The 25,946-nt window shown below is 35.5% G+C and overlaps 1 protein-coding gene across 3 annotated transcripts in view; it reads right to left on the bottom strand.

Moving 5' to 3' along the window:
- LOC129002792 (A disintegrin and metalloproteinase with thrombospondin motifs 7-like) overlaps window positions 1-25,946 on the bottom strand; it is a 37,906-nt gene that overhangs the window by 2,405 nt on the left and 9,555 nt on the right. The window contains exons 2-19 of one of the 3 annotated variants that reach the window (XM_054430848.1): window positions 24,813-25,163; window positions 18,429-18,579; window positions 17,035-17,224; window positions 14,592-14,763; window positions 13,242-13,459; window positions 12,596-12,685; window positions 12,125-12,246; window positions 10,060-10,209; window positions 8,917-9,063; window positions 6,861-7,011; window positions 6,571-6,660; window positions 5,831-6,040; window positions 5,338-5,443; window positions 3,762-3,886; window positions 2,196-2,316; window positions 1,423-1,549; window positions 1,046-1,163; window positions 264-523 (exon numbers count right to left, since the gene is read on the bottom strand). In XM_054430848.1, the coding sequence (XP_054286823.1) occupies window positions 264-523; window positions 1,046-1,163; window positions 1,423-1,549; window positions 2,196-2,316; window positions 3,762-3,886; window positions 5,338-5,443; window positions 5,831-6,040; window positions 6,571-6,660; window positions 6,861-7,011; window positions 8,917-9,063; window positions 10,060-10,209; window positions 12,125-12,246; window positions 12,596-12,685; window positions 13,242-13,459; window positions 14,592-14,763; window positions 17,035-17,224; window positions 18,429-18,579; window positions 24,813-24,873 (2,609 nt within the window). In that variant the 5' untranslated portion in view covers window positions 24,874-25,163. The remainder of the gene's footprint in view (window positions 1-263; window positions 524-1,045; window positions 1,164-1,422; window positions 1,550-2,195; window positions 2,317-3,761; window positions 3,887-5,337; window positions 5,444-5,830; window positions 6,041-6,570; window positions 6,661-6,860; window positions 7,012-8,916; window positions 9,064-10,059; window positions 10,210-12,124; window positions 12,247-12,595; window positions 12,686-13,241; window positions 13,460-14,591; window positions 14,764-17,034; window positions 17,225-18,428; window positions 18,580-24,812; window positions 25,164-25,946) is intronic. The other 2 variants (XM_054430847.1, XM_054430849.1) reach the window with 2 other exon arrangements.

Genomic DNA, 25,946 nt, shown 5'->3' with positions numbered 1-25,946 from the left:
GTTTCATTAGCCAGGATCCTTTATTTAAAGCTCTAAGATCAGGAACAGCTGGGTACAGTTTTGAATCATCAAAAACGATGACTTTTCTCAGGATAATCAGTCAACCTTTTGATTGTAATGTGAGCACTATAACCACTCAGCTACCCACCTCAACAAAGAAGAGTTTTCATTCCAGTTGAACTGTGATAGCTGTTCAACCTGGATCACATAAAATGCTGACAGCTATCATTATTTGTGCATATGTGATGTTTCAGACACAATACCTGGTGGGACAAGAGTGCAAGTTGCAGGTTCGCATTCTGTCCGAAGGTCTCAGGCCTGAAGCACATTTCTCTGCGGCCACGGACATATCCTTGCCTGTCTCCTTGCAGACAGCCTTAGACACTTGCTCTCCTCCGCCACAAGTTGCGGAACAAGTTGACCAATCAGACAACTCCCAACGGTACACATCCGTGTGTTCCTGCTGCTCATTGGGCATCGTAAACTCAAAATATAGACCTGGGTTCTGGTCCCTGAATATCACCTGGAAGGAATGATAAAGGGTTCAGGAGGATTAATACAGCTCAAGTGCAAATAAATGTTTCAAACATTTTTTATTCAACATCGTTGGAAGAGGAATCCCTCCACTTTTTTTCATCATTGGCACAACAATCACAGTATACAAAATATTGATGACTGCCGTAAGTACCTAGAAGTTCAGCAAACATTCATCTAAGCCTAAAGGCAGCTGTTTTAAGTAATTGTTCATAACACAACATAACCAACTTTAGTAAACCAGATACTGACTTTTTTACCAGAACTGGTGTTTTTTACTTGAAAGATCTCAGACAATTTCTTTCTTCTCTACACTATCAGATAATATATTTTAGAGATCTAAAAAAAATGAACAATATAGAGTTTTGTACCACTGAAAATTTTTAATTGTTTAAAACGATATTCCGATAATCCCATTGTTGACCTCCAGTATCTTACGTAATTTTTGTTTGCCAAATTTGTTATGGAAACAAAATTGCACATGAAATACCTTGCTTGGCTTGAAACTTACATAAATCAAAATATCTTCTTTGATAGGACCAGGTATTCGCAGCTTCTCCAAATCTTTGTTGCGTTCATAAAGAGCTGCACTACCAGCTATAGTGTACTCTCCTGCTATGGTGATCTCCCTAACAAACAAAGAAAGTTGTTTGTTAAAACAAGAGTTTAGTTTTGGAAAACGTACATTTACAGAATACCATAAGTATAATCACCCAGCCTTTTTATGGAAATTATAATAATTAAAACCCTTTAAACATTTTATATAATATATCTTAGAAAAAAGTTTTATTTAATATTTAAATAACGCTATTTTAATTCTTTTTGCAAGATTAAAACTGCAAAACTTTGAAGTTTAATAACACAGCTTTTATCTATATGGGATCTCACCCGTTTCCATTAAGATAGAAGGTACTGCCTGAAGCACTTCCGATGGAAATGTAGTTCCGAGAACTTGAAACTTCTTCCACCCGGACATTTCGGGCTCCGCTAGGAATTATGGCTACTTCTGTGTAACCTGAAAATATCAGAGTAACATCAACCTATTGACCAGTTCTTCTTGTAGTATCTATTTAATGATACGCTGCATTCAAAGAATTTATCAAGATGAACACATTTATTTTAAGTTCTGTACTATACTGTGAACTATTAGCAAATCAAATCCTTCTAATATTATAAGTGAGAAAGTTTGGATGTATGGATGGACGGATGTTTGTGACAAGTAAACGCAAAAAAATACTAAACCGACATGGTTGAAATTTGGTATGATGATAGCTCACATTCCCGATTAACATTTTCTTATTTCAAATATCATTTTGGGCTCCGCCCCAGTCATAGGGTTAACATGGGAACTACAGAGCCACTGGGGCGGAGACCAAAAGGATTTTTGAGATTAGAATAGGCCTATATGTTAATCAGGAATGTGAGCTATCATCATGCTAAATTTCAGCCCAATCCGTCCAGTAGTTAATGCGTAGTTGACCTTCAAACAAAAACAAAAAACACTTCACATTTATAATATTAAGTATGAAAGTGTGATAAAATTGTTTGATTCTTTAAGAATCACTTTGAATAGTAATAAGCAATCTATTGTACAAATAAAATAATTATGAATTTGGGATTTTCACTAACTTGAAAACAAATCTAGCCAACTGACAACTTACCATCTCCTTGGGTGACATTGTAGAAACCGTTCTGAGTTGAGCAGAGTTTCCCGTCGCCATGACACACTCCACATTTGTCTTCCTCTGCGTTAGAATCAACCACCCAATCACAGCCTACTTTCTGTAAAAGAAACTACTTTTACATCCTTATACATTGAGTGTAACAACTTGAGCTACAATAAAGTGATACAGTTCAATCAGCTGTGTGAAGATGAAAACTGCACTAACTAATTTACACCAAAACATCTGGTAACTGGAGATAAAATTAGTTCAACACTAAAATCTGGTGGGAGCCATGATGGAAAGCGAGTTCTGCTGGAAACTGATAGGAAGCTGGATCGGCAGGGTCATAGAACGTAAAATTGAAGAACTGGAAACGTTTAGAACCTATCTGTCCATAAAGTAATACACAGAGAGGCGATCCCGAGGATTAAAGGCAAGATGAAAAGGGGTTGTTTTAGTTGGTCTACAGAAGGGAGGTCGGAAGGCATTCCCATATACCCTTAGGGTGAGGACCCCCTTAGCCATCTGCTTACAGATTTTTCCCCCTTCTCATCTTTGACTGTCACTGTCACCATTACTCTAAAGAGGCCCACACCATAAGGTTACACAACCATCACTCGTTTTTTTTTTTTTTATGTGTGCTTAGCTTAGTAATACAGTAGCTGTAATGGCTACATTAAGTAGTGTACTATCATATGATCCAGCATATATGTGTTATTTGGCACAGCTGATTTTGTGCACACTGATCTTCAATGTTTTTGTTGTGATGTTTCCAGAGCAGTCATTGGACAAATGAAAAGGTTATGTTGCCTGTTGACTAACAGATCATCAGACACTAACAGGCTAAAGTTGCGTTTACACCAGAGATAGGAACAGGTGTTTACAACAAATTGTCCTAAAAACCCAAGTAACACAACAGAAACTTTGATTTCCCACCAAAATCAAAGGGTGTTCCAAACATAAGGAATCATTTGTTTTGGAACAAATGTTTCTGTACTTCTTTGCTGCTTACAACCCTTACCCACTACCCCTCGTGCCTACCCACCACCACGTGACCATCTCAATGCTATCTTGAGAGGAACTGACCTCGTGTTTTCAGGAACGATGAATAAATTGTTTCAAACAAAATCAAAGAAAAGTGCAATATATGTTGTAAACTTTTGTTTTAGAAAAAAATGCTGCCAACAAAAGTTCCAAAATCCGGTGTGAAACCGGCTTAAATTATTATAATATATAAACGATCTGATGATAGCAGAATTGCCGAATAATATGTTAATGAAGCTTGGACCATCAGGTGACATCAGGTAATATTTTTCATTCAAATTTTTTCAAGTAGTGTTATAAAGCCATGGCTCAAGATATTTATAATCTAGTAAATTATAGACAGTGAATTCAAAATGAAATAAGTTTGACCAACTACCAATTTCACACTTCTAAGTCTTATATATTGTTTAAGTTTGACTAAGTAATCACCACCATAGTGGAATCTTTAGAAATTCTAAGTGTCATCCAGACCCAAATGTTTTTAATAATATTAAGTTCAAAAGAATGACTGAATTTTACCCGACAGATGCCTGAGATGCACATGTCCCGAGAGCCGAGATTGCAAGGCGTCCCATCACGAGCATCACCAAGACTTGCGATGATCGTATCCTCAGTGTCAGTACAGTGCAACTCGCACGGCTCGCCTATGGGACAAAAGGTTGGTAAGTAATGCTATAGACTAACCAACACAAGTATACTCCTCATCCTATTCTAAAATCTTAAGCTTGTTTTTCATGTGTTGTTTTTCAAAAACACGCCCCAGAGGCATCTTACGGAACTAAACATTAAAACTGTCTTCAGCTAATCTCTGAGGATGACAAATATACTAAGGGAGTAAATAAGGATTTGTCAACAACATATGATTTCTTAATTAACACACATGGTTTATGTTATTGTTTTTTAATGTTTATGTTAGTGTTTATATATTTTTCATTCAGTTAAAATGGTTGAATAAAATAGGTTGTACATTCTCTTGTATCATGTTTATTATATAATTTAAGGACTTGATAGGAGTATTTTAATCTATGGTAATACAATGTGCTAAATACATAATTTCCATAAAAGAGTGCTAAATAGTGTTTTAGATTGAATTATTAAGAATGGCAAGTAGGATGTAAATTTGCATTAGCACATTTCCCTACCACCATCGCTTATATTATTGTTCAGTCATCTCCAAAATTCCTGTTAGATCTTTTGTGTGAGTACCTAGGGGAAGATTAACGAGGGAGGTTTTCTGTCTCTCTACTCACACCACTCCCTGACATAATCTGAGGTTTTACAAATAATTGAATAGTTAATAAGAACTGTGATTTGTAATGGATGTTGATTTGTGAGAGTCTTGTAAATTGTACTACACAGTAAAACCTTACTAACTTGACTATTTGTGGACTCGGGGGTTGTTGAGTTTGTTGGTTGTCGAGTTATTCAGAACACTGAAATTTGTAATGGGTTTTAGTAAATAAATTCATAACAAACTATTTTTTACATATAAATTTATTACCTTCATGAGTATTATCACAGGTCTATTTTTGAAGTAGTAAACAATCTTAAAAAATGTTGAATATTAAATGTTTAAAACTAAATTAGATCCAAAGTTCTGGAAAAATTGCAGATTTTTGTGTGCCCCCGTGCACCAGCGATGACTGTCGAGTTAGTGAGGTTCTACCGTGCACACATTAATTTTTTTTAGTAGTGAGGTAGCATCTCAATTAAGTAGACTATCCATCTTTGGAGATAAAACTTACCAAGTCAATACATTTCTGCCAAATGCGGAGAACTTGTTGACTCTTAATCAAACTTAAAAATGTTTTAATCTACAGTATAATAAATTAAATTGGTATATCGTAATCAAAATTATTGACCTGATGAAAACAATTTTCTCCTGATCAAAAAGTAACTTCGAAGCAGATGGATTTCTTCCCACAAACAAGGAATTTTACTAAAATAGAAAATTTTGTTTAGAATAAGAATAAAATCATATCTGACAAGCCCCCATAAATTAATTGTTGATGTGAAAATAACAAAAGTATGCCTACATCAATGTTACTTTCAGCTGTGTTCTATGTTAGTTATTAATAATGAGTTTCTTTCATACTTGTTTCAAAGTATGGAAGCCATGTGTAGTTTTTTCCAAAATATGGTTTGTTATCAAAAGATGAACACTGCTCAGCTCGGAAACTCAGGGACGATTCTGGACAAGCCTGAAATGGAGAAATAAAATTAATGTACATTGATATTGATGCCTACTATGATACATTTACAATACTAAGAATTCATAGTACAATTACCATACAAAATTCATTATGACTTAGCAGCCAAACTACATAGTTAGTGGAAGCTTACAAAAATAAACTGCTGGTATATACCTCCTTAACAAACTCCTTATTTATATTACTAATGAGATTATCATTATTTAACTACATCCAATGTTTTTGTTTTTATCAGTAAATACCCCCACACAGCAAACCTGCAGACTAAGTGAATTTTAATCCGTCTGATTGGATTTTTACTCAAATATTATGATAAACAAGTCATCTATTTATTTGTATAAGAACCTTGATTTCTAATAGTAACATATAAGTACTGACCTGCGTGTTACAGATGCGATATCGTCTCCGTTCTCCAAGACAGTAGGATCCTCCGAACGCTGGTGTTGGATGATCACACAGCCTCTCTCTCACGGAGACACCAGCGCCACAGGAGCGAGAACACTCACTCCACTCCCCCCACTCTCCCCACCCTCCGGCGATGGGCTCGGAGCTCTCTCCGATAGACACACACGCTTGGTTCACACACCACTACACAAAGATGTATGGGTCAGCGTAGAGTCATTTATTTATATATACAAAAATTTAAGCCACTTTAATTGAAAGTTTAATGATCAATGGCGTTTGTGTCTGGAAACAATCTTTCTCAAGATTAAACCAGTAACCTTCAAGCTTTAAGGTAAGCACTTTAACCAATCGGGAACACAGACAAAAATATTAAGTAGTTTTATTACTATTTTTTTAAATTAAAGATTTCTCTAATATATTAAATGTACCTACCGTTTAAAAATTTGAAAGGTAAGTTATGACTTTATACAGTATTTGGATTGAACACCACACAATTTTTGCTTGCTTGATTCTATTGAGATTGAAACCAATGATCTCAATAAACATTTATTCATTACCCTCAACTATACATGTGCTTACTTTTACAAAGTCCACTCTTTAAGAATAATTTTAAACAGTTTTTTCTCAGAAGCTCTGAGATTTTTTTGGACACTCCTCTACTATCTTGGATTACAATTACGAGTTAATAATAGTATTGTTTCTAACATAAATACCATATGTTTGTCACAATGTGTCCCTGGTGCGGCTGGATACAGGTTTGTTGTACACATCCCTTCCACTGTGCACCACAGCCGAGAACATATCTGCAAATTTAAAGTGACATTTTTGACAAACATTACAATAGACAAACCCGTAAGATATATTTATGTTCATTAGATACTAATCATGGCACTACTTATATAAATTATTTAATTGATTACCCTTATGGAAAAGGATCTATAATTTCATAACAAAACAGTTACAATACAAATTAAGATTGGACCATATTGGTCGTTCAGCATACCTCGTCTGAGGGAGAGCACACAGTACTGTCGGGGCCGAACTGCAGACGACACTGATAGTCAGCGTTGTACATCGCCCCCGGAGGCAGCTCGGGGTACGTGTAGTCGTCCTGCACTGCGGGGCGATCCTCCAGACATCGGCCGGAGCCCTGGCTACAACAGGTCTGTCTTAGAGGGTTAAACTGCATTATCTTTACATAGCTTGAAATAGGCTAACTGAATATGACCTATAACACTGGTTTATAATTTGTGAAATTAACAATTTCGTACTAGAGTGAAAATTTAAAACGCGCGTTTTCAGGAAAGCACTTTGCAATTTTTTTCCCTTTTTTCAAAACTTTTATTATTTTTTTATTTTATTAACATTTGAAGTTTCATAAAATGTCCCTGGTAACGCAATCTCTTTGGTAGTTTTTTTTTTTTTTTTTTTAATATAGCTTCTTTAGTGGAAAAACACAAAATCCTATCACGACCATAATAGACTTTTAAATGAATATTAAAAATAGTTAATATTATTTTTATAGCTATGTTTTGCTATAAATTAATTTACTTTTATGGCCATTATACAATAAAAAGGTCACTAAGCTTTTGGTATATTTGGTCTTTCTATAAAAAAAATAAAAAACTCAAAAAATTGACAAAAAGCCAATAAAATCTTTTTAAGTTTGTATAACTCTGAAAAAACTTACCTGAGACCCGAAAAATCCTCATGTTTGCTTTTGTGTATAAAACATTAAAATATGATGATATTTTAATTTTTGAAATTTTTATGACCGAAATCATAAACGTGATGGTCAGGGACAAGCGGTACGGTCGTGAATTGTCTGGAATAATCTAAATCTTTCTAAACAATCCTTCAATTATACTCTTAGTTATAATAAAAATATGTGTTTCAATTGAACTAAACTGTTCAATTTACAATGATATTTAAGTTATTGTCACGACCAAACACAGTATAATCCATAAGGCTGGATTGGTCGTGAAAAAACCCGCGATGGTCGTGAAACTTTGGTCGTGAAATTACGTGTTATTTGGCTCTGTTCTGGCGGTAGCCCTGCACCTCATGTTTGAGGATACAAAGTGGACTTCTAGGTTAATCTAGCAATTGAAATATCTTATAAACAAAAATTAACACCATGTCTACTTCATCGAATGACTAAGTACGGTCATGGACACACCAAAATTACAAAAAACACAATCTTTCCTTTACTAATCTTGTAATTCCTTCTTTCAACTCGAAAGACGTACATCCCGAACTAGTCTCTTAAACCAACTGACTCCATCGACGCCAGGCTTGCCACTGTCGTGCTCCAAAGTTGAAAATTTTTCCCAAATGGTCGTGACGCCAAATCGAGGGACAGACTTATTTTGTCATAGTAGTCAGTTGGCAATGACAATAAAATTTTAATATGCTCCTTTTTTGTAAGTTTAATAACTATTGATTACATAAAAATATGGCTTTATATATTTCGGCATGAATAATTAGTCTAAAAATAGCGTGAAAGTTGAAAAATGTACCCTAGGGACACGTCATGGTCGTGAATTTTGAGACTTTAAAAATACAAAAAAAATAGGCCTACCTAGAATCTATTTAAAACCAAATAAATTAGTGTAACATGTTTCCCCTGTCCCAAAAAATATTAAAACACATAATAATAAACTACAAATCCAGTATCTACGAAGTAAAAGGCCAGGGACATGAAAACGTACGTTTTTTTTTAAATTTTCACTCACTATACTGGAACACTGACTTATTATAAAACAGTTACCTTGCTGTCATTTCTGTGTTTGTCATTAAAGTGTTTTGTAGACACCCTCAACAATAAGAATAAGAATAAAAAAAACTTAGATATTTCCAATAGTTCAGAGGTAGTTGATATAGCCATTGCCCTAATAATTTTTCCAGCATACATACATACAAATCTTAGCCGTATATAAGAAAATTACAAAATGAAGTTTTTAGACCATCAATAAAAAATTAATAGTAATTCTGAAAAATTTCAAAATATGTAGCTTGTTTAAAAATTTCATTGAGTTTTTTTCTGGGACATAACTGACTCGAGGAAGTGAGTGATGTCTCGTCGGCTACACTCTGACCAGGCGATGTTGAGGGAGTCAGCTTCGAATGTGGGAGTCATTACGTGCAGAGTCGAACCTTGGCGGCCGGAGCAACCAGACCTCGAGGAGTCATGGAACATGCCGAAACTGAAACACCATCATGAAGTGGTCCTCAGTAAAACTGTTTTTGGATCAAACCTAATTAAAAAGCTATAAAAAGGTACCAATAAAGAATGCAGATAAAAGAATCTAAAAACTATCAATCTGATTACCAGTTACCAAGACTGTTTTAAAATAGTTCAGGGGGGCCACTTACATCTATAGTATGAAGTATTATGATTTTTTTACCTAGTTCTCTAGTGAAGCTTTCAGTTATTATTGTCTTGTAAGAAAGCCTCATCTAGATATCTCAGTCTTACACTCAGTTCTGTGACTGAGTACAGTAGTTCCTCTGGTTGAGAGCGGTTTCCGTTTTGCATAAATTACTCGTGAAAATAAGGTTAACAGATGAATCACAAAATAGGGAAATAGTCTTATTGTTTGAATGAGAATAAAAACTTTAAACTGGTGTTTGTTTACATAGTTTTTGCATTTTGCTGTAAATTGTACTACTGTGTCAATAGACAGAGTCTAGCATCAGTGTACGCAATAAACCGACAACATGATCAGTACCATGTCTAAATATTGTGATATTACCTAACAGTGCTTTGTGGACTTTAGTTTAATACTAACGATAAGTAAGTTTAAATGACTTAAGGATAAGTAGGCTATTCTTGTAATTAAGTGTTACAGTACAGGTTTAGTAACTAGAACAAACAATTATTTTTGAACGATCAATGGTCTTTGAACAAGCTGGATAGCTGAATGGATATAGAGCTTGCCTACTAATCAGAATACAGCTGGTTATAATCCTGAGTCAAAATATTTGTTTAATGTTCCAAAACTAGACCCAAGTGACATTGATCATTGGGATTTTAATAAATGATCCTGGAAAAGGAACCAGCTGATCTTATATAGTCAACGATTAATATAAAAAGCAGCGATCTCATATTTTTACATGTTCCTTTACTCATCTTTACATCAAAATACGCATTATGTGTTTATGTATTAACGTAATCTAACCAAGCAGTCCTAGACACATACTTGTGGCCCATCTCATGTGCGATGGTGTGTGCCAGAGTGATGCCATTGTCCTCGTTGATGTTACAGCTGCGATCAGGTTCACACATTCCCCCAACGTGCGCAACCCCCAGCGTGCTACACGGCGTGTTCTGGCGTGCACAAATGTCCTTCCTAGACAATAAATACTTATGTCCAAAAAAATATTGGAATAAACATCTCCTTCAGGAGTACGTCTTCCATGGTCACTTATAACTACAATATCGTGGCCTTTGGTGTAAACTGTCTCTTATTACAAATAATTTTGCTTGTTGTTTTGGCTTCCTTGCAGAGGGCCATATTCCAATCTGTACACTTTTATTGCTCATTCATAAATCTTTTATTGATATAAGAGATTTAATGATCGATAAGATCAAATTTATTGATGTAAGATTTGAGATTATGGTAGGGGCTAACGTGAAATACTTTGCCGTGACTTGTAAACAGTTTAGCGAGGTTTCAAACAAATTGAGCACTATGAATCAATTGCTTCCAGTACTAGGCAGGGGGGCATCCCTGCCAATGTATGGGGCAAGCAAATTTTTGGACATGTACCGGTAGCTATAAATTAGAACGAAAAATCGCTGCTCTTACACAACAAAACAAGAATTTACAAATAATACAAAAACATACAATAGGCCTACATAGAATACAAAAAAAAAATAGTTATAACCAATACAAGTTGAGAATGAATAGTTAGGTTCCTCATTGTCTTGTGATGAGGAACCATTCAAATCTAGAAGACATACTGGAGAACAAAAACAAACAATACATTAATATGCCGTGTATGAAAATGAAGCATAAATAATGGCAAATTTGTATTAAAGATTTAAAATCTACGAAATAAACGTCTTTTAAGCCGGGTTTGACTGGAAGAGGAGCGCAGAGGGTGGAGAACGGAGGGCAGAAAAGCGATTAACATGGTGTTCCGCCCCGCTTCTAGGAAAATAGTAACAGTAAATTACCTAAGACAAGAGGAGTCCGCTTCCCGCGTTCCTCTCTCCGCGCCTAGGAAAACCCAGCTTAAATGTTGCTTTATCATTTAGACAGTAACACACTTTGTGTATGTATGCTAAGATGATTAGAAGAGGGTGAGAGTAGAATAGAATGTAGGAAGACTGTTGAAGCAGGTGGTCTGCGTAGTTTTATCAATGAGTATGATTAGAATTTTTTTAAATCTTGGACTTTTTCATTATATTGTAATACTAGCAGAGTACCCGTCCTTCGTACGGGGTTGGCATATAAGTTTAAAATGCTTATTGCAGTTATGCGTTTGTAATGGGGGAGGAGAAAGTTTGATAAAATTTGCTTCTTTAAATTTACGGTATACTATGGTACTACACATCTACTATAGCCATTTGTTCTACCACTTCACCTAAAAAGTAATAAAAATAAATTATTTAAAATTCTCAAAAAATCACAAATTATTCATGACATTAAAAACATAAACATAACTGTAAACAATCCTACTCTGACAGTTCTCATTACATAAATGCAAAAAAATATAGTGCTGCACCCTGTTGGTAAATCTTATAACTTTAATGCTTTTGAATATCACAGAACCAACTTTTTTAGTTGAAACAGCTGACTAAATTCTTTAATTCCCTTTAAATATGAATACTCATAAGGTTAACATGGGGAACTACAGAGCCACTGGGGCGGAGCCCGAAAGGAATTTTGAGATAAGAATATGCCTACGGTATATGTTAATCGGGAATGTGAGCTATCATGATGCCAAATTTCAGCCCAATCCGTCCAGTGGTTTATGCGTGATTGAACTTCAAACAAACAAACAAACAAACACACAAACTTTCACATTTATAATATTAGTAAGATGGGAGATTTAGCTAAATAAAATAATCAAGTAAAGAAGCTGCACCTAGGTAAATGCTGTATGAACATTCTTATCTAATTAATACAGTGGACTAATTGAACTACCTGATGTTTACAGTGTTAGAACTTGTTAGAACTGTTAGAAGTGATTTGGAACCTACTAAAAAAAGGGATTTATTATGCTAGAAAATTAAATCAAATAAATAAAATATGATACCTGGTTACAAGGATAGCGACATCATGATGCTGCGGATCAGATTCTGATGTCGGGTTGATTTTCTGCTGCCAGCTACAGAAGCTGTTGAGAGCATGATCAGCATGTATTGTAATGTTCAGTCCCTAAACAAAGAGTTGGACTAGAATTAGTTGGAAATTATTTTGTTATTGCTAGTTTAAAAACACAGAAAGACATAGATTTTCGGTGTTTTTTTTACAGTCTAGGATGAGCGAGATACTTACTTAGTATCTAGATTGTATTACAGTATCAAGTATAAAATTTCAAAACCCTAAAAATGGTGTAGGTAGCTCTAGGAAAAACTCTGAATCGCGGAAACTCCATCTTTATTGGTTTTGGTTTTAACTAACAAAAATAATTAAAATATCAATTTGTGATTGCGAATAAAGAAGGTAATGGTTGGATCACAATCTAGGCAACATAAGTTAACTAGAGAGTTTGTATAAGGACTACCTCAGAAGCATCGTCTTCTATCAGGACTATCCTGACCACAACAATGTTGACTGAGTTGCCAATAGTTGGTTCTTGATACAATGCTGATACCTGCAACATAAAAATACTTCATTGCCATCAAAGCAGCCTACATAATCCAGCAAAAATATTTATGATTATAAGATTCAGATGTGGGAAGAATTTGGAAGAGATGGGAGTAGCCTAGTTTATAAGATCAGAACAGGCATTTGCTAATCCTTGATTAAGAGAATAAGAGAATTTAGCTACATGTAAAGGCTCCACTCTTCAAATAAATTCATGGGTATAAGCTCTATGTCATTACTGTAAATGGTTCTTGGATTTATTTTTACGGTGAAAGTTCACCTTTCTGTAAAAAAAGGAACAATCAGAGTGGTTGTAAGTCCTGTGGCAGATAAGGCTTCCATATTGGGGTTTGAATCTTTTTGAACTGAGGCTTGGTCTTAGAGGGCTGGGCCAAACCTTGGTTCCAGTTCATGGTTATGTCACCAAGTCTAAATTCCCTACAGGTAAAGTAAAAACATTTCTTACCTTCCAAATCAATTGCTTTGCCATCCAACATGTATAATTTACATACACTATTGCAACCACTAAAACACTAACCATTATATAGATACAGTATAGCTACCATGTTCATGATGGTAAGCAGATACATCTCGACGTCACCGTCGTGGTGAAACTCTACCATGGAGGTGTCAGCGACCAGTAGGGCCTCCACATGGTGCTCCTTGGAGACAGAGCGGCGCTGGCGCAGTCTTCGACGCCGACCACGACCCTGTACCTGCACTCGACCCACACCTGACACTGCCGACCACTCCAGCCGCGCGGCCGGCAGTCGTGGAGGCTCTGCAATAAAAAATAAACATCTATTCTGTATACTCAATGTTCTTTTAGAATGCTAGCCTGTTAGATAAAAACTTAGAAATACATTTGGCCATTGACTTTTATACAGTAAGTTTGCAGAAATTATTACCAAGTTAAAGTTGTAAGTTAATTGATTATATACCCCAAGGATTTTTGTTACTGATTGATATTGATGGCATGTGTGGGTACAGGATGTTTCTGAATTGTTTGGACATATTTTCTGGACTTGTTCCTTGGGCTAAGACAAAAATAAAATACCATATTAGTATAGTCTAAAATGTCTAGATTTCTGTCTGTCGGTCCTTTTATGATTTTTATTAATTATTTTATATCTTGGACATGTTTTGATACAGAAATTTCAAAATTGGTATAAATGTGTAGGTAAAAAGAGCTCACAAAGTTACTACCGGTAAGTTTCATTTCAATATCTCAAGCAGTTTCAATATGGCGGCCATTTAAACTCTTTAATGCCAAACTTCATGAAAACCGTAAATTTTAAGATAATTGTTCTTCAGATCAAAAAGATAAAGAATTTAAATCCAAATCAAATGAGACCTTGTTTGTTAAAATCGGATGACAAACAACCGAGTTATCAGTTTTTTCTACATTCGACTACTAGGTACTGCTCTGTAAAATCTATTAATTTGCGTAACTGAATGTAGAAAAAAAACTGATAACTCGGTTGTTTGTAATCCGATTTGAACAAACAAGGTCTTATTTGATTTGGACTTAAATTCTCTATATTTTTTATCTGAATAACAATTTTCTTAATATTTACGTTTTTCATTAAATTTGGCATTAAATATTTTAAATGGCCGCCATATTGAATCGGCTTGAGATATTGGAACAAAACTTTGTAAGCTTTTCCTACCTACTAAAATACACATTTATACCAATTTTGAAATTTCTATCTCAAAAAATTCCCAAGATTTCAAATAGTTGTTAAAATCACAAACAGACAGACAAACAGAAATCTAGGCATTTTATGTTTGTCTTATAGCCCAAGGAACAAGTCAACTAATTAAGTATGTCCAGACAATTTGGAAACACCCTGGTATACCCAAAAATCTGTAGTTTGACTAAAAACTACTCTCATAAATTTATTTAAACTGACCCCTTGTCCCACAGTTTTTCTCGTGTTTTTTCTTCCTCTTTTTCTTCCTCCGTTTCCGGTGGCGAGTAGCAGTGTTCCGCCGGAACAGTATGTGTTGCCGCCCCTCTGTGGTGTTGCCAGAGGTCGAAGGCTCAAGCCAGTACTCAGCTGTCTCTAGCCTAAGCACTCCTGCCTGCCAAAGAGGAATACTAGTTTATCATTACTTATTACTGAATAGCTATTTAATCTTCATTCCCCCCTATACATGATACATAGAGAAAGTATTGTTTTGGTTGATAGAAGATGAAAATATATCAACCTGATAGTACAACTATCCACCACTGTGACGTAGTGTTGCGCTGCTCGTGCTGGAGCATGGCCTGTGTTAACCATCAGTCACAGTTTCATTCAATTAATTGAGCAGTGAATGATATCTCATAAGAAAGAGAGACTGTGTAATAGCAGGAAGCAAATCTAAGGAAATGTTATCGATTGTGTGTAAAATATGTATGCACATTAAAGCCCCCCCCCCTACATGTTGTTTGAATGACCTCCGTCAATCTAGTCCCAAAAAATCAATATACTTTTATTTTATTGGCTATTTAGGAATTAAAGCATCATCAAATATTCTCATAGATTAGTTGTTATTATAATCTATGTAAATTATATAGGCTGACAGCTTCTAAGAGTTGAATGTTTATAACTATTTTTTCAACTTGAATACCAAGAAATGTCTTCTAATACATTATAGAACCACCGGAACCGAACTGGTTGATTTGCATTAGTGAATCATATGCACACGCTGGCACCACAGTACACAGCATATCCGAGGTCATCTATATAATTTAAGCTCCAATGTAATAAAACTGTCACAACTAATAAGCAGAGTTAGCAAAGTAGGAATCCTATTAGGAAAACTGGTTTTGAGGAAGTAAAATATTGTACAACTTGAAAAGGAAGGATCCATTTCATGGAATTTAAAAGTTGTTTGCCTATTTAACTGCACAAAACAAGATGGAAAGGGGTGTCTTTAAAATGTTAAACTCGTATGAGCCTATCTGTTATTTTGGCGTTTAACACAAAATATTTAAACATTTTCTAGAGAGACAGAGGTATATCAAAGTTATTTATCAGCACTATAACGTCTCAATACAGCAAAATGGAGGGTAACAGATTTTGTTTTACAACTAACAAAACACTTCAAACAAAACTTCTTTTTTTTGTGATACTATGCTAGTTTACAATGTTGCATACGACTGTGATAGAGAAGTGTATTTTTCTGAGGTAGTGCGTGTTGCCAATAACGTTTTTAGGGCTACAAGTCCACAATACAAAAATGTTAGTGAAAACCCTGCCGCTGGATTTCGATATGTATATTACAGACAGACAGACTGCCAAAAGGACAGACAAACAAACAGACATAGGTCGTATTAGAGTACATAGGATCATTATGCATTCTAGTGATCTGGATGGCTATATAAGAATTTATTCATTTTTGTCACGTTTGAAAAATTGGATACACAGCAGCAATCCCTCAAGAAAGGCTTCGTCTTATTAGTAGAAATAATAAAAAAAAAAAAAAACTATTCCCAAAGGAAGGGTTTGTGAAAACAACTACCTAACTAATCATTGGCTGTACGGTATAGCTAAGGAATCACAAATCAAATAATTTAATCTTCGTTAGAAATTACTATCATAATTCTGACTTAGTTAGCTGTCGGTGAATCAAGCAGAAATAATCTACATTTACAATTTATTTTGCTGATGGTGGTCTTGAGAAATTCCATTTTTTAATTTTTTTACGACGTAAGTTTGTTATACTGACACACATAACCGGTCGCTGTGACACCTGTAGCCTCACGAGGCACGAGCCGCGGTCCACAGGATAAATAATGAGAGGTTGATTAAGTTATTGGCAAGCATCGTAAACTAGTCAGCCTCGCGCGTCGCCTTTAGCTGACCAGCTGAACAGCTGATCTGATGTACGACCGCCGCGCCACACACTGGCAGGCTGAATTATAGCATGTAGCCTTGTAGTTCTACACAATATGATGTTGTGATATTACCATGGCAAACATACTCCCTTGTGTTGGTTAGTCTATGCTATTACCTACTAATTCCGACTATCAAATTATTACTATACAGAATTACCTTAAAAGCATAATTTCATTTTGGAGCTATAAAGCTCCTGAGGAATTTTATAATCTAACAAGAGGACGTTCAAACATATAAAGTGAGGCACTAAGCATAGACAAAAATAATTAAATATAGACCCACAGCAGTGATGCGCTTGGCATGTTCTGGCGTCCACCGCTAGGAACGCCGTGTAGTTACGGCACACGCACTACCTAACTATATGGCGCTCCCAGCGGTGGACGCCAGAACATATGCTAACCGCAGCTCTGCTGTCAGTCTATATATTTCTTGTTGTCTATTCTATAAGGTAGGGTTTTTAAGAACTCACGAGTCCGTTGCACGCCGAGAGAGCCACATTGGAGTGCCGATGATGACGCACTACTCCCCGGTAGTGACAGGTTGTCTTATCCCGAGGGATACGGCGGGATCTGCGTCCTCTCTGGACCCTCAAGACAGGAGAGATGAAGGAGCCACTAGGCTCTAGATCCAGCATCTTCCACTCGCCCGCCATCATCAACCTGCATTCGATAATGTGTTTGCTTCAATAGTTTTATTAACTTTCATGTTGATTGTCCTTGGACTATATAATGACTGATAGATACAATTTGCCTAGTCAAGTAGTCCAAATGTGTAGATGTCAGGATACCTACATGTTTCGCTGGTAATGCAGCATCGACACGGTTACAAAACATTTATACGACATCGCTGTCACAAGCACACAAAAATAAATAAACACGAAACAAACACTTACTACACATTTGGATAAAATGTCATTCTTGATCTTCTTGTTTACTGTGTAAATAATAAGTTTTATCCTGCCTAAAGATTTCACAAACAAATCTAACTCGGTACGGTTCCTACGTCAGTGTTTGGAACTTGTTTTTAGAATAATTTGAAAATCTAAGTGTCGTGGGATAGCGTTAACATTGATGTAGGCCTAAGTGTTTCTCTCATAATTCGAGGTCGACTGTACGGGAAGGCTTTGTGCACTTTAAGTTTTACCACGGATAAAATAGTTACGGTATCCATTTAAATTAAGTAACGAACATATTCGATATTTGAGTATTCTAAAATTAATTTGAATATAGTGTGAGTTTCATACATTTGTGTACATTTTGTTTGTAGAAAAGTACAGCTGAATTGTTTGTCAAACTTAATAATCAATACCCCGACGAGCAAGGGCAATTTTGGATCCGGTTTTACCACTCTTCAAACAGCAACTGATTTTTCTCGTTGTTGAACCAGGTGTCTTCTAAATGAGGTTAGCTAACAACTTTAGCTATCCAGCCATATACTCACATTCACATCCCTCTCTGGGTTTTTGTTTGGTAACACCAGAGTGCTGATGGTAATTATTGTCCCAATATAATATATTGAACTATTCAAAACAGATACATTTACAGTTGAAACGTATTTTTTTGTAATTTATTACACCAAAGCACTAAGCGTGTCTTAGGGTTACTTCCACCTTCGTGAGAGCAGTAATGTGTAATTGGGCATAACTATCGTATATGTTGCTTATAACTACCTATTTTACTTGTATTTTAAAGTCGATAGTTTTTCCCACATAAAGTAAAATGGGTAAGCATTTTTTAGTTAAAATAATAATAAGATTATAATTACATAGCTTAAAAGTAAAAAAAAACAAAAAAAACACAATAACTATCCCAAGAACTCTGGTGTAAACCTTAGATCTATCAAGATGCCACGGCACACACCAACCTGTAATGTAAGGTTTCCGGGAACGACTCTCTCGACGTTGACCTCCTGGTCCTGTGGTGATGGGAGACCTCGGAGCCGAGGAGGTCGCCGGCGGGGCTCACTTTCTGGGGTATCGTCACCTCAAAGTCCGAAACTTCTCCGGAGTATATACCTGCAAACAGGAGAGACTATGATGGTAATAAACTGTACAAAACACATGTTGGGGTTACTGAGAAAGACAAAGGGGATAAATAGGTTGTAAGGTGGGTAAGTCTCGCTGGACTGTTAAAACTTTACATTTAAATTATAACAATTGTATAGAATACATGATAGTTTGGGCATTTGGGATTGAATCGTCTCTATTGCCTGTGGCCAATATTTAATGGTAAGTTCAAGTACTTATCCTATGGGAGAAATAAGCAAAAAGTACCAAACAGAACCAACCAGATAAAACCATGATATAATTTAAGTCATCAGTCAAGAAGGCGTTTCAAATCAGCATAACAAATCAAGTTCCTCAATGTTCTCGTTACAACTCCAATCGCTGTTTGATTTCGCTTTGGTATAAAAATGCTATAAATCCATCCGACATTGGCAGACGCGAGACGTATTAATTTCCGTTTCCACTTGATTTATTGCTCACACCTAGACAATTAAAACGACAATTGGCGGTAGCACTGATGGGCAGATTAGCAGGACACGGAAAAGGAGTAGTAGGTTGTTGGTTGTTAATTAATTATACACAATCCTGAGATCCTGATCATGACGTTGGCATCTCTGTTGGATCCTCTCCAAGGATGACTAGACGGTTATGTGCGACAATGTATGAACTCCAACTTCATCAAATACCTTGGTGTGCTGGGTTACAGGTACTTGTTGATAAAGTCAATTGAGGGGTCATCTTGGAACTTGCTGAAAGTAGGAACATTTGAAGCAAGGATGTATACATTGAGTGCGTTGTTGCAACTGGTGTATGGCGTGAGTGTTTTGGTGTGAATGGAGATGCATACTCTTAGTCGTCCTAAAGATATTTAGATATCGATATATACTCCTTCGTCGGACACAAGGAAGAAGAATGAAACAAACAAAAGACGTTTTCAAATTGGGTGTTGTTTGGGTAATGCTAAGTATCTCCAGCACACGATTAAATTCCCTTTGAATATAAACAGGTAAAGGACCAGCGACGACGCGGCCACCTCAACGTAAAACGTTGGCCACTAAAACAGAGCGCCATTGCAAGCGTGCCCTACACTTTTCTTTGGGCATCTGACGAGATGATGTGGATGTTACTGGTTGAAGCATAGTATCCCTAGCATTTACGTAGATTATTTACTTATTTCAACTTTTATAACTATACCCATTTCAATATTATTTACATCTCACTTTTGAAGGGACTTTTACACTGTGTTTGTAAAATTACTACCTTTCTTGAGGAAATTGTTTTCATTGACACATACAACATGATTGATTAATCACCATTAGCAGAGTTAGTTAAGCCCCTTTACCTATCCGCATAGTGTTTTCTTTGCACAGTAACATAGTGATTGAGATGGTTTGCATGTGGTATGTGGATGTCAGTGAGGAGGTTGAGGATTACAGAGGTCCGTGTCACGACAGACGCCAGTCAAGGATTGCCTCAGCCTCAGTGGCGCGACAAGGACTCCGCCGACCTCGGAGTGGCGGCGCCGGCGTCTACTGGACACTGGACAGTGGGGAAGTGGACCACATAGAGAGTCCGGAGTGGAAAACTAGTTATGTCATATACTATTGACTTTTGTTTACTTCTTCTTCTCTCCTCACTTTTGATTTTTAATCGTAATTCTGGTGTACTTTTATCTTAAAATTTCCTTCACACTCTGAATTCAGTCTATGTCATTGATAGAACTGGTCTAAATTCGAACACATCATACCGCTCCATATTCAATTTTCTGTATTATTTGTTGCTATTAGCTATTAGTTCTAGATCAACAAATCCAAACGTCCCTAAAAACGTCTTTAAATATTTAAAAGTTCAGTTATTCAAAGGGGTTTTTTTAAATTATGCACCCATAGCTGTGAAAATGCAGACTAAGCTATCACAACCTAAAATAAACTATTTACTGTAAAATGACCAGAAATCCCCTAACTGTTACAGGCATATTATAATCATATATACGTATAGCTTTAAGTATAATTTTCCCCCGTCATTTTAGGCGCTTTTGACAGAAATGAATACCAATGAAAGGTACATGATGCCGCATACTATCGATTAATACAAAAATCCTAATCATCGTAATAGAATACTTTGTTATTTATATATTGTATTCATTGGACTTCTATACAATTATAGCAATAAGCTGGTATAATATTTCCAAGACATGTATGAAATGATACAGCAGTAAATTTAACCAAAGATAAATTCAAATAAAGTTGATGGAACGTCATCGATATGGTAGGATGTTGATTCTCTCCACCTTCACTTCATAGCATGTAGGCTAAAGCCTTGTTTTATACATTACTTCAGGCTATGTCTTTAGGGTTGTGGCATTATCACTTAGATAAAATCCATTGGTGATTGGCGGAATTAGAACCTGGGACCTTTGGCACTAGTCCCGTGCACTACCAGTAGACCAGCTTGCTTCCCAAGTACTAGAATCAATTTTATCGAATGGTTGGGACGATTCTAAAAACAATTTAAAACTGACCGCGATTAGTGGAGGCTTATTTAAATGTTAACAAATACTATTAGATTAAAAACTACCATTATTGGTATTTAACAATACCTCACTCGCCCATCCTTCATTCGTATTCGCAATGCGTCTTGGGTGTTGGTGACAAAGGAAACCAATGGGGAATTAAACAATTAAATACTAACCAAGAGCCGTTTTTGCACACTCTTTATTAGGTAAACGTAGAGTTATAGTTTGCAGGACTAGAAAGCTGCCGCACGTCACTCATCGTACAAGGCAAAACATCTCGCCTCCAGTTAGCCTACATTTTATATCTTCCAAGCTACGGTGCATTCTGTACCTTCAAACCTGTAGATGACGGCTGAGAATACCTAGTTTCATCATCTTACGAGTTGTTTCGTAATTCAACAGTACATTTGGAGGTATCTTTTAAGTTCTAGATGTTCTTGCCATTTGGTTGCGTTCAAAATGTCAATGATGATAACATTCGTAAATTTGGTTGGTGGTAAAATTGCGTGTGGTCTTTAGGTAAAACAAATAAACAATTAAACATGTAAAGAAATAAATACAAATTTTAAATTTCACATAAAAATTTATGTTCACAGTGTCTACAGACAACAATGGATAAACGGTAAAGTTCATTGTAGCGTGGTAGTTTTTCTGACTTAACAAAAAATCATAGTTGTTTCTGAACTCAGGTGCCCTAACAGATATGTAGCATGTTAATATTGTTCTATTATATAGTGTTTAGGATATAACTAGACACTCCATTCCAAAATTTAAGTTGTAGCCTCTGATTGCACTATGTAAAAGGCCGATTTGTGTCTAATATGCCAACTTTTGTAAGGATAAGCTAAACTGAAAAAGTACTCATTGTGGCATCTCTCACGTCACATAAACTATTTCAGTACATTAGGTGAGAAAAACAAAATTGAGACTGAATCACATTATGTTTTTGTTGTTCATGCAACTATGCCAAGAAAAATACCACTTTAATGGCTATAGCTGATACATATAGGATATAGATGTTCAATTCAGCATGCAAGCTACTCCTTTGCAACGGTTATTATGGAACCTTCGCTCAACAACTGTCATCTTATTGTTACAATGATTGAGCCATCACAAGTTTAAAAATAGTTGTCAAACTTTAAAACCATTCGTTGAAGCTTATTGCAGTTTTCTGCATTACCATCCAACCCCAAATATATCTATCTTACACCAGCGTCAATTGGCTATAAATTTTGTTGGTATTTCCTGAGATTGTGTTAATCTGGATAAATTGCACATTTCCCAACAAGTAGAAGTGCCAAGACCAGATCATGCTGGTACGTTGGCACTACACGTTTCTCCTACTCCGATTATTTCGTAATATATGGTAATATATTGCCCAGTTTAAAATACTTCGGGATAAAATAAATTTTAAAAATATTTGTGTGCAAAGTGTACCTATTGAACGACCTGCTGTAAGAACATGGTGTGGTAAAGTAAGGTTTCGATCATTATCATTTGGGTTTATTAGAGCATGAGTTTTTTAACATAAATGTACCTGTACAGGATTTAGTATTTTTAAGGATTGCCAACAAGAAGAATAATACCTTTGATTACTATCCAATAGTCAATAATGACACCACTGCCTTTGGGATACTTAAGTATACACCCCCTGTATCTATATACTGTACCAGCTGAAGCCTATTTTGATTGAAAAAGAACCTACTGTAGTTCAATTAGCCTCTTATAGAATGCGCTACAGATTAACATTTTAATTTTCTTCTTTAGTTTTTGTCACTGATATAGTTGATTAAACATGGAAGCTGCTTAGCTCTTAGACGTGACGAATCCATCTAAATCGTCATACCAGTTTTATTTAGTTTAAACAATTTTGTACTTGACATAAATAAATAATCAATACCAATGCATTCTCTAGGTGGCCAAATTCAACTAAAACCATTTTGATTAAACTGGTGACAATTTTTACTTGGGAATAGATCTAGTTATATCAATAGTCTAAGATAACACGTATGCTTAAACATACACACATACATAAACAGTAGTTTATTTTGAGTCCTAGAATATATGAGTCCTAGAAAGTTTTAAGAGAACATAATATGGAAGTGTTCCCTGAAAAAATCAACTTAGGAAGAATTAATGCACATCCCATTGTTAACGGAGTATTCACAGATAAAATGTTTTAGAAACGCATGATGTTGAAGAACTAGTGCGTAAACAAAGTATATATCAATAGTATATATTATCAATCATACATCCATGTGAAAAAACAAAACTGTTTACGCTATTCAAATAATGAATCGAACCTGTTAACAGTGGACAAAATAAACGTCTTGAAAAATTGCCTAGCAAAATATATTCAGTGACAAGGTTCAATTATGTTTCATTCCCAATGTTAAACAAACCAAAACCATTGTCGGCAAAGATGTTTATGGTGTTATGAGTGTATTGTTTCATACAATCATGTTACCGGATATTCGCAGAACACTGGGCAAACCCCAAGGTTTTGAAAATCCGGTGAAGGGGTTCCGCCATGACGTCATTATATCGAGGGCAAAATAAAATGTGACTGTCAAACCAGCATACTTTCTCATTCAGTATAAGTGTTACCCCTTACAATTCATTTCATATAAAGAAATAACTTGATGAATTTATTTAAAAACAAAACTTAAGTCATATAAACAACTGATATACAGCTTAAACCTTTCTTCCAAAGTTTTATTTACTTCTTCTACTCGTGCTTCTTATCAAAGTCGATCTCATATAATATAATGTGAATGTTAACAACGAAAGTATATTTCGTTCAAAATTTAACAGTCAGTAAATGGTAGACGAATTATCACCAGTTGAGATAAGGTGCGTATTTTAAATAAAATATAAGTGAAGGATGAGTGTAGAATCAATTGTGGTGATCTGTGTAGCTTTGTTACTGACTAATATCAGCTGTTTTATTAGCTAGGACTATTTATTTAAAGCCGATCGAAACAGCTGGGTATAGTTTTGAACCTTAAAAAGCTACTCACTTTTCTCAGGTTCGAACCTACAGGGTCTGACTTAGGGGAGGTACGAATGAGGCATTTAGTTCAAAATTCCTCCGCGAACAGCGCTGTAGTAGAGAGCACTTTGTCAATGAAGGTTTACTATTCGCAAAAATAGTTCTGTTCATAAAATAAAATTATAAATTCCTCAAATTCAATTTTATAATTTTTTAATTATAAAATTAAACTATCATAACCTAACCGAACTAACCAAACTTGCTGATAATTAAATAATATAAAAAAGATTAGTAATAGAAAAAATAATTATGTTTATTAAATAAAACTAGAAATTGCTCAATTAAAATTTTATAATGACTTAATAATAAAATTAAACTGTCATAACCGAACCAAACCAACCAAACTTGCTGATAATGAAAAAATCTGAGACAAAAAGTTATTGCAACCAGCGAGATTCGAACCCGGGACCTGTAGCACGCCAGCCCGGCACGCTAACCACTAGACCACCGAAGCCGTTGTTCACAAATCGTATTGTTACGGTAATAGTGTTCCCTCAGCTAATAAGAAGCCCACAGCTGTCATCGTAGCCTCTTCCGTACCTCCCCTGAGTAAATACCGAACCTACAACCTTTGCTAAGTGAGCACTATAACCACTCATCTACCCAGACTATAACCAAGGGAGTATGCTTAATGTATGCCATAACTATAGCTACATGGTTTTAGAGTGTGATTACCTTTGTGTCGGATACTGTCAACAGAGACGACGGTAGCTAGCAGAAGCAGGATCGTAGTCATATCTTGAATATCACAGGTTGAAGACTCCAGGGCTCAACTTTTTGTTCACTATCGAATACACTTTGACACGACACCACTTGTTTAACAAATTATTTGTATCATTAATTATCTTGTGCACTTCATTTCAAACGATCGTTCACTGTCTAGAATATGTTCAATTTGTGAGTTACATATATTTATTCACTTTTACTGCTGAAAGTCATATTTAATACAGTATATTTTTGTTATAATGAAGCAAAAACAGCCGTTTTAATACTAGTGTTGCGAGACTGATGTAGCTTATTTACTTCCTAGGGAGTAAAATCCTTTTAGTCCCTAGGGTGTAAAAAACATTTTTAGTCCCTAGGGAGTAAAAGTCAGCTGTTTTAAACTTTGTAAGCAATCATTCACATATGTCGATTGTTTTAATAGGTTGTAGATTATTGTTGCCTTCTTGTCAATAGTTTGACATATTAGTAGTATGATGAATGAACACCACACTAACATAATCGTAGTAGACGAAATTATTTAATCACTTACTAAACCGAAGAGTCACTTTACGCCCAATTGTTTTGGTGTTTTTCGTTTAAGTTCAATCTGCCATGTTCTACATGTTGTGAAGTGTTCACAACAATAATTACGTTGAATTGTTTGGCAATTTCCACACGTAACATAGACATAATTAGTTATTAATTTTGTAGTATATTATGCTCAGTGGTATTCATCCAACTTTTCAAGTGTGCTTATTAATAAATATATGTTACGTCTCTTTTATTTGGGATTTCGTTTTTATTACGAAAACCATCATGGCGACCATTCCATAAGGCCAAAGTTGAATATCTAAAAGTTTAAGTTTAAATTGTCGTAGGACAGAGCCCTGAAGTCCAATTTGTAGAATTTCAACCTTTGTATAGTTGGTTCCTATGACCATGCAAAATTTCGAGCCAATCGTGTGAATTTTCGCCATTCAGAAAAAGTATTTGTAAGTAAATCAAATCAACAGTCTAGTATGAGAGCTTTTCTCAATTAATTACTTTTTTTATAAACGTAGTGTTTATTCTGAGTAGACACAAAACCTTAAAGTTACTGAATAA

Source organism: Macrosteles quadrilineatus, unplaced genomic scaffold, assembly GCF_028750875.1.
Source record: "Macrosteles quadrilineatus isolate MER2022 unplaced genomic scaffold, UCM_ALF_1.0 Scaffold_9__3_contigs__length_116548681, whole genome shotgun sequence".
NCBI classification, from domain to species: Eukaryota; Metazoa; Arthropoda; class Insecta; order Hemiptera; family Cicadellidae; genus Macrosteles; species Macrosteles quadrilineatus.
This window is presented reverse-complemented; position numbering and strand designations above follow the sequence as displayed.